Below are 13,510 nucleotides of genomic sequence, written 5' to 3'. Positions count from 1 at the left end.
ACCTGCTCTACTGAAGACTGGCGATACCTTGCTATGGCCCAGGCCACCCAACATCCTAGGTTCACGCTCAGAGAGGAAACAATCAGTTTTTTCCCGTATGACACAAAACTGCAAAACCAAAATGATGTGTGTTTTATCTTTGGATCAATGTCTCAATTAAGATTTTCTAAACTAACAACTAATTCTAAATCAATTCAATACACCAAAGCTATTTTTTAAATATTGTGTCACAAGAACCGCAGACTCCATGCAGCAGTTAACCCTGAACCCAACAAGCCACAGTGGTTGTTATAAGTTGGATAGAGTGTCTGTGGGGGTCTATTTTATTTCCTCCTGTCTTTAAAAAAACAAACAAACCCTAGAACATAAGTTCACCTGTTATCTACATCTTTGGTCAGGTAAAGCACAAATCAGCACCAGGCTGAATCTGTAAAGCATGTCGCGTTCTGACCACATCTCACTGGTTGATATATATTCTCCTGACACAATATCCAGCAATATTACAGCCTAGGTTATGCTAGTGAAAGTGACTGCAATAGAAGTTTATGAATTGAACGCGCCAGGGTGGAAACGCTGTGTGAATATAGTGAACGTTGGTTGATTCTATTGCCCAAGAGAGACACCATTCTCCTCGGCCTATGAAAGGGTAACGGGGGACACGGTTCCATAACTCTGTAGCAGCCTCTGTCACATCGTGGATGTTGACTGGAATTGATTTTTTTGAGTAAATGTTGTGGAGCCCAGTTTGCCCAGACAAACTACAGTGGCATTCAAAATGGCAGTGAATGCTCCACTGGCAGAGGCTCTGTCCCATTTCAGGGCTGCCTCCTTCAACATGGCTTCTGAAAGTGGGGTCTTTGGAGGACTGGACTAATTCAACAAAGCATCATTTCCGACAGTACCCAAATGTAAGGCCTCGGCATGCTTCATGCTTGTTGGATGATCGAATCGACCTAGTTCATCTGAATATCAGGATTTTCAGATCACAGGGGGGAAACTTTATTTCAGAGGCACAAAGGGAACAGGACAGCCTCACTGCTCTGTTTTTACATATTTGTTCTAGACTTTAAAGGAGACACCTTCTGAAAATGGGACATAACTACTGTCCATCAGTGACGTTACAGAAGGATCGATGACTGATGGCTTTGAGGTAAATCCATTAATTGAAAACATGAAATCTGTTTAACTAAAGCAAGTAACTAAATGAAGATCATATTTATTTCAGTTTGAAAGAATCACAGGAGATACTTCTAGACCTAATGTACCTTTTTCTCTAACAGCAGGTTCAACAGACCAGAATGCACTGCAGTCACATTACATATGTTATCTTCTATGTAACTGAAGCAGATCAGCTGATGCAAAGTGGGTGCAGCAAAATAGTAAACTCGTCATTGCAAAATGATGACGGGAATGCACTGATCATCAGAGATCAGCGACACCTAACAGCGTGAGGAAGACCTCCTCGGACACAGTCCTGTGTTTCAGATTCGTCCCACTCAGCTGCTGATCACTGCAGGCATCCTTGGAACTGTGTTACTGCCGCTGACGGTGGCTTCCTCTGTTCCCGAGCTGAGGGACAGGTCAGTCACTAAGTGACACTTCTGTGTTGACCTGAGCAGCGATGCTGGCAGGCTTTACATTCAGGTGGATCTCGTACTGCTGGTCCAGACCCAGGTAGCTGTCGCTCATCAGGTACAGCGTGTAGATACACCTGAAACCGGAAGGTACATGAGTCAGCAGACAGAAATTTATCCCAGTGGTGCTGTAAAATTCTAAAGCCATTTGTTTTTAAACTTGCAACAGCTAAAACTCAGGAAGTCAAGGGCAAACCTGAGTTGTAGCTGCTCAGGTCATTTCTGGCAGTTTCTGGCAATGCAGTAATCTGAAGTTTCTGATTTGACCATGACTAATTCTTCACAGTATAAAATGGTCTTTTTTCTGTTTGGTTACAGTCTGGTGATATTCTGTAGTTTTCTTATAGTCAGCAAAGCCTGACGTATCGTCTTCCTCTGTGCCATAGAGCTACATTGTTGTCCAAAAACTATTAAAAACCACAAACACACACACTGTAGTTTATTCTGACTCAATCCCACACACACAGTCCTGCTGCTGAGTAGTCCCCAACAAACGTACCATTTCTTTCTGTTTGGGTAATGTTTGTTAGAAACTACAGTTTCTAAGATTTATATGTTCAGTAGGAAACAATGGGCTTAAGACTCGGAGCCACAGACAGAAAGTATTGAGAGAAGGACAAACACATTGTTTTCATGGGGTTTGGTCACTTCCCACAGTCTAGTTTCCATTATAATGAGGTAGGGAATCTAAAAGTAAGGAACAATCATCTATGTTCTGGTGAAATGGCTGGTCTATAATGGCCTGTTGTCAGGCGAATGATGCAGTTCGCCTAGTCTGACCTGAAACTAACCTACTGAGGAGTTTCCTTTCAAACACTGCGTATGGAGTGTACAGGGAAAGCTTGTAAGACTGCTTACTTTCCAGTCTTCTCCGGTGTGTAGAAGGCCACAGACACAGCTGTGTGGTTGCGCACGTATCCGGTCCGTTTGACAGCCAGCAGCTCCCTGTGATCCACCTCTCCCAGGACTAGGAACCAGCCTTCATCCTTCACCTTGGGAAACCTGGGAGCCTGGGCCTTACTGTCCTGCTTCCTCTGAAACAGCAGACACACTGTAAAGTATCACGGTGATACACAGGCTTACATACTCACTATATAAAGTTCATTTGATTATTAGATCTCAGTTGAAGTGCCTTTACGTTTACAGCTGTAAGACAAGATAAACTTTATTAATACCTGACAGGGAAGAATGTATTATGCTAGACAACATACCACAGCTGATAAAGCAATCGTACTGATCATAAAGTGAGTTTGTGCTGGTTTGTCATGCATACACATGTGTGGTGTGTCCATTTAAAGTAACAGACCAAAGAGCCACAACACATTTCTTATTTCAATAACTTTTTGACCCTTTCACTACAGAAAAGGTGTTTTTTCAGAAAAGGTAACTAAGCCCTTTAAACATCCACACCATCTGAGGATCTTCCTCAGACAGAACTGCATCAGTACCCAACATGCAAAGCAGCCGTACGCAGCAGTGTATGGAGCAGCATTACTTAAGGTCCCTGGTAAACGACTGGTCAGCCATGCAAGTGTGTGTGTTCACCAAAGTTGAGTCCACAGTCTCGAGGTTAAACAACTCTTGTTCCCAGTCTGTCAAACAGAGTTTGGGTTCTAAGTAGTCCTTAGTGTTCCTGTATAGACTAAGCACTGAACGTACTGTAACAGACTGCAGCCACTTATTCGTAATGTCTGATCTAATATATGCTTGTAGTATTTGTTTTGGTTAAATGTTGTGTTTTTGTTATGTGTGTGTACATTATGGGGTGCAAGACAAATATCTGATGATAAAGTGAAATCAAATCAATTGTACTTTTACTTTGCTGCTGTGAGTGAAACAACTGATCACAGTGGCTCCATTCAAATATATATAATCAAAATTTGGTCCAAAGTTATTTTGCTGTTATACATGCGTATCAGTTCTAGCATTAAGCTCAAAGCACAACTGTGACTAACAAATTCCTGCTAAAGCTAACCGATGACAGCGGAGTCTGATGAATGTTGAACTAAGCCTGATAACGTAGAGCTGATCTAAGATCTAGGAACAGCAAAGCTGCCTCTGGTTTGCAGCCATGTTCAGGTTTGTAATGAGAATTACAGCCTCACCCGTCTGTCTGGGAGGCAGAGCATTAAACATATCGCAAAGCCCATCCCACACGGCACCTAACCGGGAAGCTACAGAGTGAGTCAGAGTCGCAAAGTATTTATTTGGAGTCATGTTTGTGTCGTAGGGCTGTTGTGATATATTGAAATACTGCACTATTCGCAAACCAACTGCAACAAGCTATGTTCATACCTTCTTGCTTGACACTTTACAATGTGTGTTAAATAAATCTATCAATGTTTAAGAAATTCGACAAGCAACATGAGGGCCGTAACAGTAACGGTTCAAGAGCAAGGATGTACCACCACGTGCCGCCATGTTTTTATGCTGTTTTACTGTTTCTTTTGTAGGTTAGCTAACTTTAGCAGGCTGGGCGACACTGGACTAATGTTGTAATATTGAAGGACAGTCAAAAGAAACTGTGTGAACATTAAGCCTCATTTGAAGCGCGCTAAATACCGAGCGCAGTAGGTTGTTTGCCTGTAAAACTTGTTTTTCATGTTGCTTTTTGCAAATCTTTGTCTAAACAGAAGCACATTCTGCTCCGCACCGGTGCGTGGGTGTGTTGTTGCTGTTTGTACAGAAATGGCAATAATACGGCTGATGAGCCACAGTAGATCGTTACTTCACTGCGACAGCCCTAGATGAATGTCTAATATTCACTCTCCTGTTAGCTCTGTTCAAAAACACCTGGCTCTCTAGCTGCAGAACGCTCCACTATGTTCACCAGCTAGTCTCTAACTGTGTGTCTGCTGTTTGGAGCGGAGGAGGTCGTGTGCAGGGGGTTTATCAGAGCCTGGTCTCTGGAAACAGCAGCCTGCTGTTGCTGGAAACATGGACGACGACAGTGCACAGACGGAACTAATACCCTAAAGACAAGAAACATGTGAGCTCAAAACAATGAGCTGAAACTCACTAAAAAGCTCCGTAGAGCTAAGGGGAACTACAGTCGGGTGATAGCGACACATTACATGTAGTTAATATTTACAAAGATCTTCCTATTTGGTGTGTAACTATGCAGATACACATGTTTTCCACTAATACACATTTCACACAGTTGTATCTTGTCAACAGAGTTTCTAATGACACGTTCCAATGACTTGATAGAAAGTAGTTTTGGCATCGAGCGTACTGACCCTCTGCTGGCCCAGGTTGATGCGTCTCAGTGACACCTGTAGGACGTACTCCTGGTCAGCGTGGACATCCAGCCAGCTGCTCTCCTCCCTCAGGTTAGGTCCTGCTACAGGCAGGGGACGCTCCGTCTGCTCCTGGCTGTCCTCCCACCAGCCCTTCACACTCATCTCAACCTCCAGCACGGGGAGATGACTCAGGAAGGACCATGCCTGACGAGGGACAAAGAAGACGGTGACAAGAGGGAGACGGATTAGGAGGAGGGAGACTGTATCTATTATATGCTGTTCCACATCTAACCAATCACTTGATCATAGAGGGCTATTCAACTTTTCTTTTAGTCTAGGACAAGGCTTACTCACGTCTCAAATCAAGGAAGCTTTTCATAATTTTAGTGACCAAGATCTGCTAAAAAGCTCTGTCTGGAGGAAAAGACAGCTACAGCTCAATATCCTTTTGGAGGACAACATTATTTGTACCCGTTTCACAACTGAAATTCCTTTTGCTGAAAAGTATTCCAGCGTTATTTAAATAAATGAATGTGAAAATCACTTTCACCTGTCTGTGTGCCGGTGGAGGCTCTTAATATAGGAGCTGGAGCACAGGCTTATTCAATCTTATCCACTGTCACCATTATTATGTGTGCATACTCCTACTGCTTTCATTGGACCCTGCATTACTTGAAGTTTGTAGACGGCTTATGAATCATCCGGTGTAGTAAGTGGACTTTAAAATGATGCTACTAACTGTCTTCTTTCTCTTCCCTCTCTGCTATGAAATGAGTTCACCTGCTGAGGACAGCCTGGTGTGCCGGACTTATGTCCTATCTGTCGTGGCGCTGATTCCACGGGTCCTATAATTCAGATGAATCCCTGGTTCTACCACGAACAACAAAGGGTCCTCCTATGGGGACAAGCCGAAGAACACTTTATGGTTCTAGTTAGCACCTGTTCTTCTAAGAGTGTACCAACACTAGACCTGTGGCAACAGAATGGGACCCTACCCGTGTCAATTAGGCCGTATAAAATTTGCACCCTTAACTTGGTCGATCGTGGTTCTTAGGAACTTCTGAAGACGTTCTCAAATGTTCACTCCAGACACAAGACTCAAGTATTGGAGCTATGATTTTTGTATTTCTCATAAAAATCTGCTTCTTTTTAGTTGTTCAGTTCTGGTCCATTTTGTGTTCACACTACCTCATTATCACAAACCAACCAGGAGGTGTAAACGTGAAGTCACACTGACTCACAGGTAACTTACTGTATGTATTAGACAGTTTTAGTGACTTCATCATGTGTCGTCATGAACCCACATGGGAAAAATCTAATTCTGGTGACTGACAGTAAGTCATACTGCACTTTACTGAACCACGTGTGTTTATTTAGCTTCTCAGTCACAGAGAACCAACAGATCCACAGACCGCAGCCGAGACGCCAACCGGACAGCTAACTCCGTGTCATTGTCAAACATATCAGAGAAAATTCCCCCAATCACGTGCTCACAGGCATATGAGTTACCAAGGTTACCAAATAATGGTGGAATCACGATGCTGGCTCTACACTGTGATGTCTGTCAGCCACGACTTCACAATGGCCTCATCTATCAGCCTAAAGCTACTTTGACCCAAACCAAACCAGTTCACCGGATCTGCAATTATGCAACTAATTCTTAATCATATGGCTCAAATTAACTATACATTGTTATTCTTTATAAAGTATGTTTTCCATCCTTTTCTGTTCATCTCGTTTTTTCTTATTCATTTAAAAGTGGTGCTCAGAAAGGAAGTGCAGAATTCTGAGAAAAAAAAGCACAGAGAGTGAAAGAAAACTGGTGGAAGGTGTGTGTGTGATTGTGTGTGTGTGTGTGTGTGTGTGTGTGTGTGTGCGCATGGCAGCGTATTGAGAGCTAGGAGGAGAAAAGCCTCTCTGATTCACCCGGCAAAAGCTATTTATGTGAGGATTACTCTCCCTGAGCCAGTCAGACAGAAACGCTGCTGCACATCTAATTATTTAATTAGAGAGGCCGCCACACTGTGGGAGGGGGTAAGGGCGGTGGGGGGTGTAAAGGTGGGGAAGGAGGAAATCGGGGACACTGATTGGGTGAAGACACAGGGCCTGCCGTCGTGCCCGGACACTCTCATTACTGCTGCAATTAGCACTTAAATTGGAGCTGTAAACCCTATCAATGGAGCTGTAATTGGGGATCCTGGAGGTACCTGGGACCACAGTGGCAAGACTGCCAATGGCACGTCACTGATAATGTGTGTGTGTGTGTGAGATAGTATGTAAACTGCATGCATTAAATGTGGGAATAGGCCCATTCTGAAGATACTTTTGGAAAGCAAGTACAGTATTCAAGTACTTGAAATCTATTTTTTCCGTTGTCTCTGTAGTAAAAACAACATTCTCCAGCGTTTGAATACTTTACTGACTTTGTGCTGTTGGTGTGAAAATATAATAATGTTTTCTTACCTGGGCAATGTGACTTGATTGAAACTCCTGGCTGACGATAGCAGCGAAAACGCTTTCCTTTCCATTGCAAACAGCAATCAGCTCAGGAAGTCCTTCGATTGGCCCGTTGAAACCTCCCACACTGCTTCTTCCCTTCCTGTTTGTCCATTTCCTGTGGAATGATTGGAAGAGAGTGAAGTGAGAGATGCTCGGCCATGAGGCAGCATCACAACAAGTCCCACCCCACACTTCCTGCTGTCTTTCACCACAGGGAAATCATTTTTATTGATTTTGTACAAAATTATTCGACACTGTTGGATGCAGCCCTGGAAATTCATATGGTGCCTGCGTGGAAACACTACTCCAGTAATATTTATATGTGTCTGACTGCATGTGTGTGCATATGTGCCGCATGTACAAGGCTGAGTCCTTACTGCAGCAGAGTGGTTCGAATCCAGCCTAAAGCCCTTTGCTGCATGTTGTCCCATTTCTCTCCCTCATTTCCTCTCGCTATCCACTGTCCTCTCAAATAAAGGCAAAACATTGCCCAAAGAAATTCTTAGATAACACACCTAGGATTAATTAAAGACCAAGAGACTTAAGAGACTTCTTTGATGTTAGATTATACGCCGTTTAACTTGTGAAAGTGGAGCTGGACACGCCCTGAATGCACTTTTGCCATGCACTTTAAATCATGTGCTATAGATCCTTTAATAGGGGCCCTAGAATACTGTAGATGACATGGGATGAAGAAGAAGACATCAATACAAGGTGAGATGTAATTTGATTCTAAGCACAGCTGGTGGAACAACACGGTAGACTATCCAGCTCCTAGAGCTAGCCGCAAATGACTGTTCGGACAGTATAGCTGTGGTGAAGTGGTGTCGTTTACCTGAACAGATGGAGGTCTTGATGTTCTACATGTGGCAGCGTCAGTAATGAGGAGTCGTGCAGCCAGCGGCCCTGGACGATCATCTGCACCAGGTTGCATATACTGATGGCTGTAACTAGCCAACCTTCATTGGCAGCGAAGTCTAGCATTGCCTGAGGAGAAGAAACAGAAGAAAGAATAAAATGAAAGATCACGATTTTTATGCCTCAGCCTCAGTCATCCAGCAGGGTTTAAACTGTGTTCTGCCACTTTTTGAGTTGCTCCATGTTTACCATAGAGTTCTGCCCAGGTCATTATGTTGTGTAAAGCTTCAGGCTTGGGTTGGGTTTGTTTTTTTCAGTTATTTATCAGTAAATATTGCTCTGACTCTTTCTGACTGTGACAATCATCGAGTCCATGAACATCGTGTTGCAATTAGATATAAAATGCCAAAGAGATACAGCTGTAGGTACAGCTCACAGATGAGACCAGACCTGAGACCTCTGAGACTAAGACACAGCGAATCTGACAGCTTCCTCCATTTAGAGCACAGATCCCTCAAAGGTTAGCACTGCTGAGATTGCAATAACAGTTGGGCAGAACCCGTTGTGGTCAATTGTCAGGTCTTTAAAGACACAGGCACGGCCTGGGTTTGGGTCTCCGGTTTGATCCCACACACAACAAATTCTAAAATCCCTGGGAACAACCCTGTTCCATAAAGTGATAAATCCAAACCTGAGTGTAACACCACGGCAAGTGGCACCTTTTCAAACACCTTCACAACTGCCTTATTCACGCACTGTGCACAAGATGCATTTAGCTATACAGATATTAATATGTCAGGAGTTGTATTCACAAAACACTTCTAACTGCCTGAATTACACAAAATGGAAGTGTCAGTGCTAACTTCAGGAAGGAAGTTTTAATACTGTGCTAGGTTGCACATCACAAAGCAGCATTGCAAAACTCACAAATAGCGTATGTAGATGCAGAGGCTGGAAGCTCCTTCAAACTTTGCTACACTTTTTGTTTTAATCTTTTTTCCTATTTTTTATTGCTGAAACATCTTTGAATGATGTCTGTTGGTTAAAGGGCTAAGCCAAAATTGTTCAATTCGACTGAATCGGGAGATTCTGACGATGGCAACAGCTGCGCTTGCAGATGATGCGGCCGGTAGGTTCTTCAAAATCCACTTCATTTTTGGTGCTGCGATCGCCCCAGAAAAGAGGAAAGAGAGCCGGTATAGGAGCCCAGCTTGGACTTAAGGCTGGTCCTGACTGAGGTCTGGACGAAATGGGAGTCAAGCAACAGGAATCAGACTGTTCCATCGATGATGCTTGAACGCAGTAAAAAAGGACATTTTTTTTAATGGGAAGATGAAACCATATTATCATCACTATCTTGTTGCTGATGTTTACAAAAAGGCACAACAGAATTATTTCTTGGGTGTACTTTATGTGTATGCATAAAATAAATAACTGTATATATTGTTTTATAAGTACTATGTGTGTAGCCTGAAGGGACAACAAACTTTAATTTTGTTGTACAGCTTTGTGTTTTATAATGACAAATAAAATACCTTGCTAAGGTGCTGGAAGCTTGATAATGTATAAACTGCTTGTAGGTCGTGCAACACAGCTAATATGATGTTCTCTGCAGCGGGTGATTAAAACTGCTCAGAAGATCATTGGTACCCATCCCCCAAGCATCAGTGACAGCGGTGAGGTGCCTACGCAGAGCCCAATGGATCCTAAAGGATAGTACCCACCCTTCTGGGAAGAGATAAGAGGTATCTGCTGCGCACCACCAGATCGCAGAGTGACTTATTATTCAACACCCACCCAGTGTACATAATTTTTATAATAATATATTTGCGAGTTGCATAAAATAAACTACTTCATTCCGCTAAGCCCCACCAGCAAACCCACAACCAGCAACTGCTTGCCCTGTGAAGCCACAGCCTGCATAGTGCTCTCCTCGCCAGGACCCCGGTCCCTCTTGCCGCGACCCCGTCTTCTCAAAGACGCCCATTCGACACTTCGCGGCCGGGGGAAGAGGCAGCTGCAACAACGTCTAACAGCAGACTGAGAGGCTAGTACACCGCTGCCCCCTGTCAAAAGTTTCCCCACTGTAAATAAAGCAAGGTGACAATGAGCACTTGCTGAGAGGGAGAGCAGGAAACAAAGTGTGTTAGATCATAAACTCAAAGTTTCTGGCAAAGTGGTTTAGTTTTTCTTGCCTGAGCAATAGGTGAGATTTAGAAACCTCGACCTTTTGGCTGAAGGGGGTCTGACATTTACCATTTATGAGGAACTTGGAAGAAGAAGAGGGACAAGAAGAGCAGAGGAAATACAAAAACACTGAGCATGCCAATTTCTAGCCAGCCTACTACAGCCTGCGAATCTCCCTTCACCATCCGCGAGGTTTGAGGTTGCTGAACTCAGCTGCTCTCCAACAAACTTCATTAATCTAAAAGTAATTTCCTGAGAGTAACTATGGCTAAAAACTACTGTGGGTGCACAGATGAGGCCTGGCAAAGGTATTCAATATGCTAATGCAGTCCAAATTAAGAGTGATTTCCATTTCACAGTAGCTGCTTGAGCAAACTGATGACAGAATATGGCTGAAGTCACAGCAGCGCTTCGGTCCAACAGCAACAGGCTTAACTGATGAGAATCACAGCATGTTAACCCACATGAAGGGGAATCAGCGTCCAGAGGGGGGACATTTGAAAGGAAAAGTGGGATACTGTTTGAGTACAGAAGGAAAACGTTAATTACTCAGACAGGGCAGAAACAACTATGGTGTTCACGGTAATTTCATTGCCAGGGATGTTGAAGATCTTTTTGAGATGTGACATGTTTTGCTTCTCTTTTTAACTATGACTGCTTGTTAGCCGGTGGAGCACATGTGTTTGTGTTCTATTTCTTTTTAGCTCCACCACCGGATTGGGTCTAATTAACTTCAGGTCCAACTTGGACTGTCTTTGGGTTTCTTTCAAACTGGTTCTCTTCTTTTTAACATTAATTTATGCATGTCAGGTTTAGGCGGGTTTTCCAAGGGTTTGTTTTGGATCAGGTGTGGGAAAACCTCCACCTCTGTGGTCTCTGTGAGAGACCTGCTGTGTTGCCCTTCACTTATTAACTTCCTCTAGCTCTAACATCTTTTGTGCTGTTTTTGTATGTACATGCTAGTTTCTGGAAAACTACAACTTTAAAGATTACAGACCGTGACAAAACAAAAGTCTGCTTTTCCACTTTTCTAATGTGGGCTTTAAAGCAAGGTCCATCCTGGTCTATGGGGGACAGATTATGCAGCACTTCTTTGTTTCTCTTCCACAGCCTGATATTGAAGAGCTTACTGTCCAGGGACCAGACGTTTTACTAGAGCATGCTGGGCAGCGGAGGCCAGTTTTCCAGCCATCTGGATGCCAGCCTTCCTGCTTTATCTCCAGTGATGCTTCCATGGATGAGCAAGATGCATTAATGAAGCATCAAAACTGAGAAAGATCTGTTAAACAGTTTATCAGCCATATGTGGCTGGTGACATCCAGTACAAAGAAACCTCAATAAGCAAAACACAAGAATTGTGAGATCCCAACAGCCACGCTGTGAGCCATCTAAAATCCAATGTAAACACGTTGAAATAGTAAGTAAAGCAAAACCACATCACAGTTAGCTCACCGGCTAATATTCAAAGATTTTGCGACGTTGTTTATAAGAATGTATATCAAAATATAGTTATGTACAGACAGTTTCTCAGTTGTTTCAGGAAAATGTAATTTCTAGTATATTGTTGCATTATCTGTAACATCCTGAGGGCGAGTTCTGGAGCTAAAGTCATTGTAAGATTCTGGGCGTTGTGACATGGCTCATTGCCTTGTTGGAAGTATTCATTTGAAAAAGGGGCAGCTTGTTAGGAGAATCGATACCTATCTATTAACATGTTGTCCAGGGACAGCAACAGTCTGTCAGAGCGTCGCATTCCCTTTATGTGCACTGTAAGAATCAATAAAAATATACATTCATTCAATAAAACAACCATAAAGAAACTGAAGGCCAGAACCATTTCAGTAAACGGTAGCAGCAGGACAGCAGAGAAGTAACCACATCCATGAGCCATGCAATATCACTGCCAGATACAGCATGGAAAATCACAAGCACATGTACATATGGACACACACAACAACCATCCGAGCTGTGGACAATGGCTTACAGACGTCAAGACATGGTCCTAACTTCAAACAGTGCATCCAAAGAAACTGAATAAACACCAGCTAGCACATCACACCTTAGATGCAAAACAACCTGCATGGGCAATCTTTGATAAAAAATAAAAAAGTTAGACTGACTCTGATAACTTGACCAGGTGCTACATTTTCTTGTTGTCAGAAAATCTTACCATATGAACACTGAGTAGCAGACCCATTGTGGCTGCCAGACAATGAGCAACCTGGGTGTTAGATCTAACCTCTGAGTATCATGTTATTTATGAGATGGATCAGCAAGTTCAACTACAAATCACCTGCAACATCCCTCTTATTCTCTGCTTCATCTATAGCACCGCACCGCTCCCAAGATGTGCTTACTCTTCACATGAAGTCCATTATTCAAGTCTATTCGTTATGTATTCCTCTCTGACCTTTCTACATAATGCTGCTATCATCAGAGGACTCAGCTGTTATTTCAACTGAACGTTAAGTGTTTATGCTTAGAAACATGTTTTACTATTCTCTTAAAACCCTTTAGGTTTGAACATATAGTGGAACTTTTATGACAAAATCTAAAGTGTATTACTGAACCCAGGAGTGTTGAATTAACACATTTATAAAATACTAGTGCAACTGTGTGAACAACGCATTAATCAGCTTAGTCTGTTCCTGCTTTTATCAGCACCTGGGAAGAGATTCTTCTTAATGATCAAACTTAGGAAAGTTTTAAGTTCATATTTAGACAATACAATTATCTCAGTCTAACTCAAAATAATTAAATATGTTTCTAACCACTGAAATAACATAATGGAATTAAAGTTAATTAATTCCAGCTGATATAATCTGCTGCAAACAGCGTGTGTCATTTTAACTGGTGACAGTGATGGTCAGAAACCTGCTACCTGAATATTTTATACATTTCAGCAAATTTAGGTATTTTGCCAAATATAGGATATAAAAATGCTAAATAATAGTATAAAAAAATATTTTGCTTACCTTGGATACTGATTTAACTTGCAGTTCCCATAATGCCTTGACACAGCAGTTAAGCTTTCTAACATATTGATATTGCCAAGCAGTTTAGTGCAAGGCCACAGCTCAGTTTTGCCCC

At 42.6% G+C, this 13,510-nt stretch overlaps 1 protein-coding gene across 1 annotated transcript; it reads right to left on the bottom strand.

Annotated features, from left to right (window-relative positions):
- Nucleotides 1-1,470: 1,470 nt before the first annotated feature.
- On the bottom strand, nucleotides 1,471-8,383 carry LOC119884753 (activating signal cointegrator 1 complex subunit 3-like). The gene is made up of 5 exons (XM_038695073.1): nucleotides 8,211-8,383; nucleotides 7,340-7,490; nucleotides 4,874-5,080; nucleotides 2,493-2,668; nucleotides 1,471-1,711 (listed from the first exon to the last, which is right to left on the bottom strand). The coding sequence occupies exons 1-5, from the start codon at nucleotides 8,357-8,359 to the stop codon at nucleotides 1,582-1,584; spliced, it is 813 nt and encodes a 270-aa protein (XP_038551001.1). The 5' UTR covers nucleotides 8,360-8,383; the 3' UTR covers nucleotides 1,471-1,581.
- Between the last annotated feature and the right edge of the window lie 5,127 nt (nucleotides 8,384-13,510).

This window comes from Micropterus salmoides, unplaced genomic scaffold (assembly GCF_014851395.1).
Source record: "Micropterus salmoides isolate LMB-PRFRI ecotype aquatic unplaced genomic scaffold, ASM1485139v1 Ms_hic_scaffold_3649, whole genome shotgun sequence".
NCBI lineage: Eukaryota > Metazoa > Chordata > Actinopteri > Centrarchiformes > Centrarchidae > Micropterus > Micropterus salmoides.
This window is presented reverse-complemented; position numbering and strand designations above follow the sequence as displayed.

Excerpts from the sequence above, each read along its gene's own strand:
- LOC119884753 (XM_038695073.1), bottom strand. The coding sequence starts at position 8,359 with ATGCTAGACTTCGCTGCCAATGAAGGTTGGCTAGTTACAGCCATCAGT. Across the intron at positions 5,081-7,339 it reads AATCAAGTCACATTGCCCAG|GCATGGTCCTTCCTGAGTCA; the intron begins GTAAGAAAACAT and ends GTCCCTCGTCAG. Across the intron at positions 2,669-4,873 it reads TCAACCTGGGCCAGCAGAGG|AGGAAGCAGGACAGTAAGGC; the intron begins GTCAGTACGCTC and ends CTGCTGTTTCAG.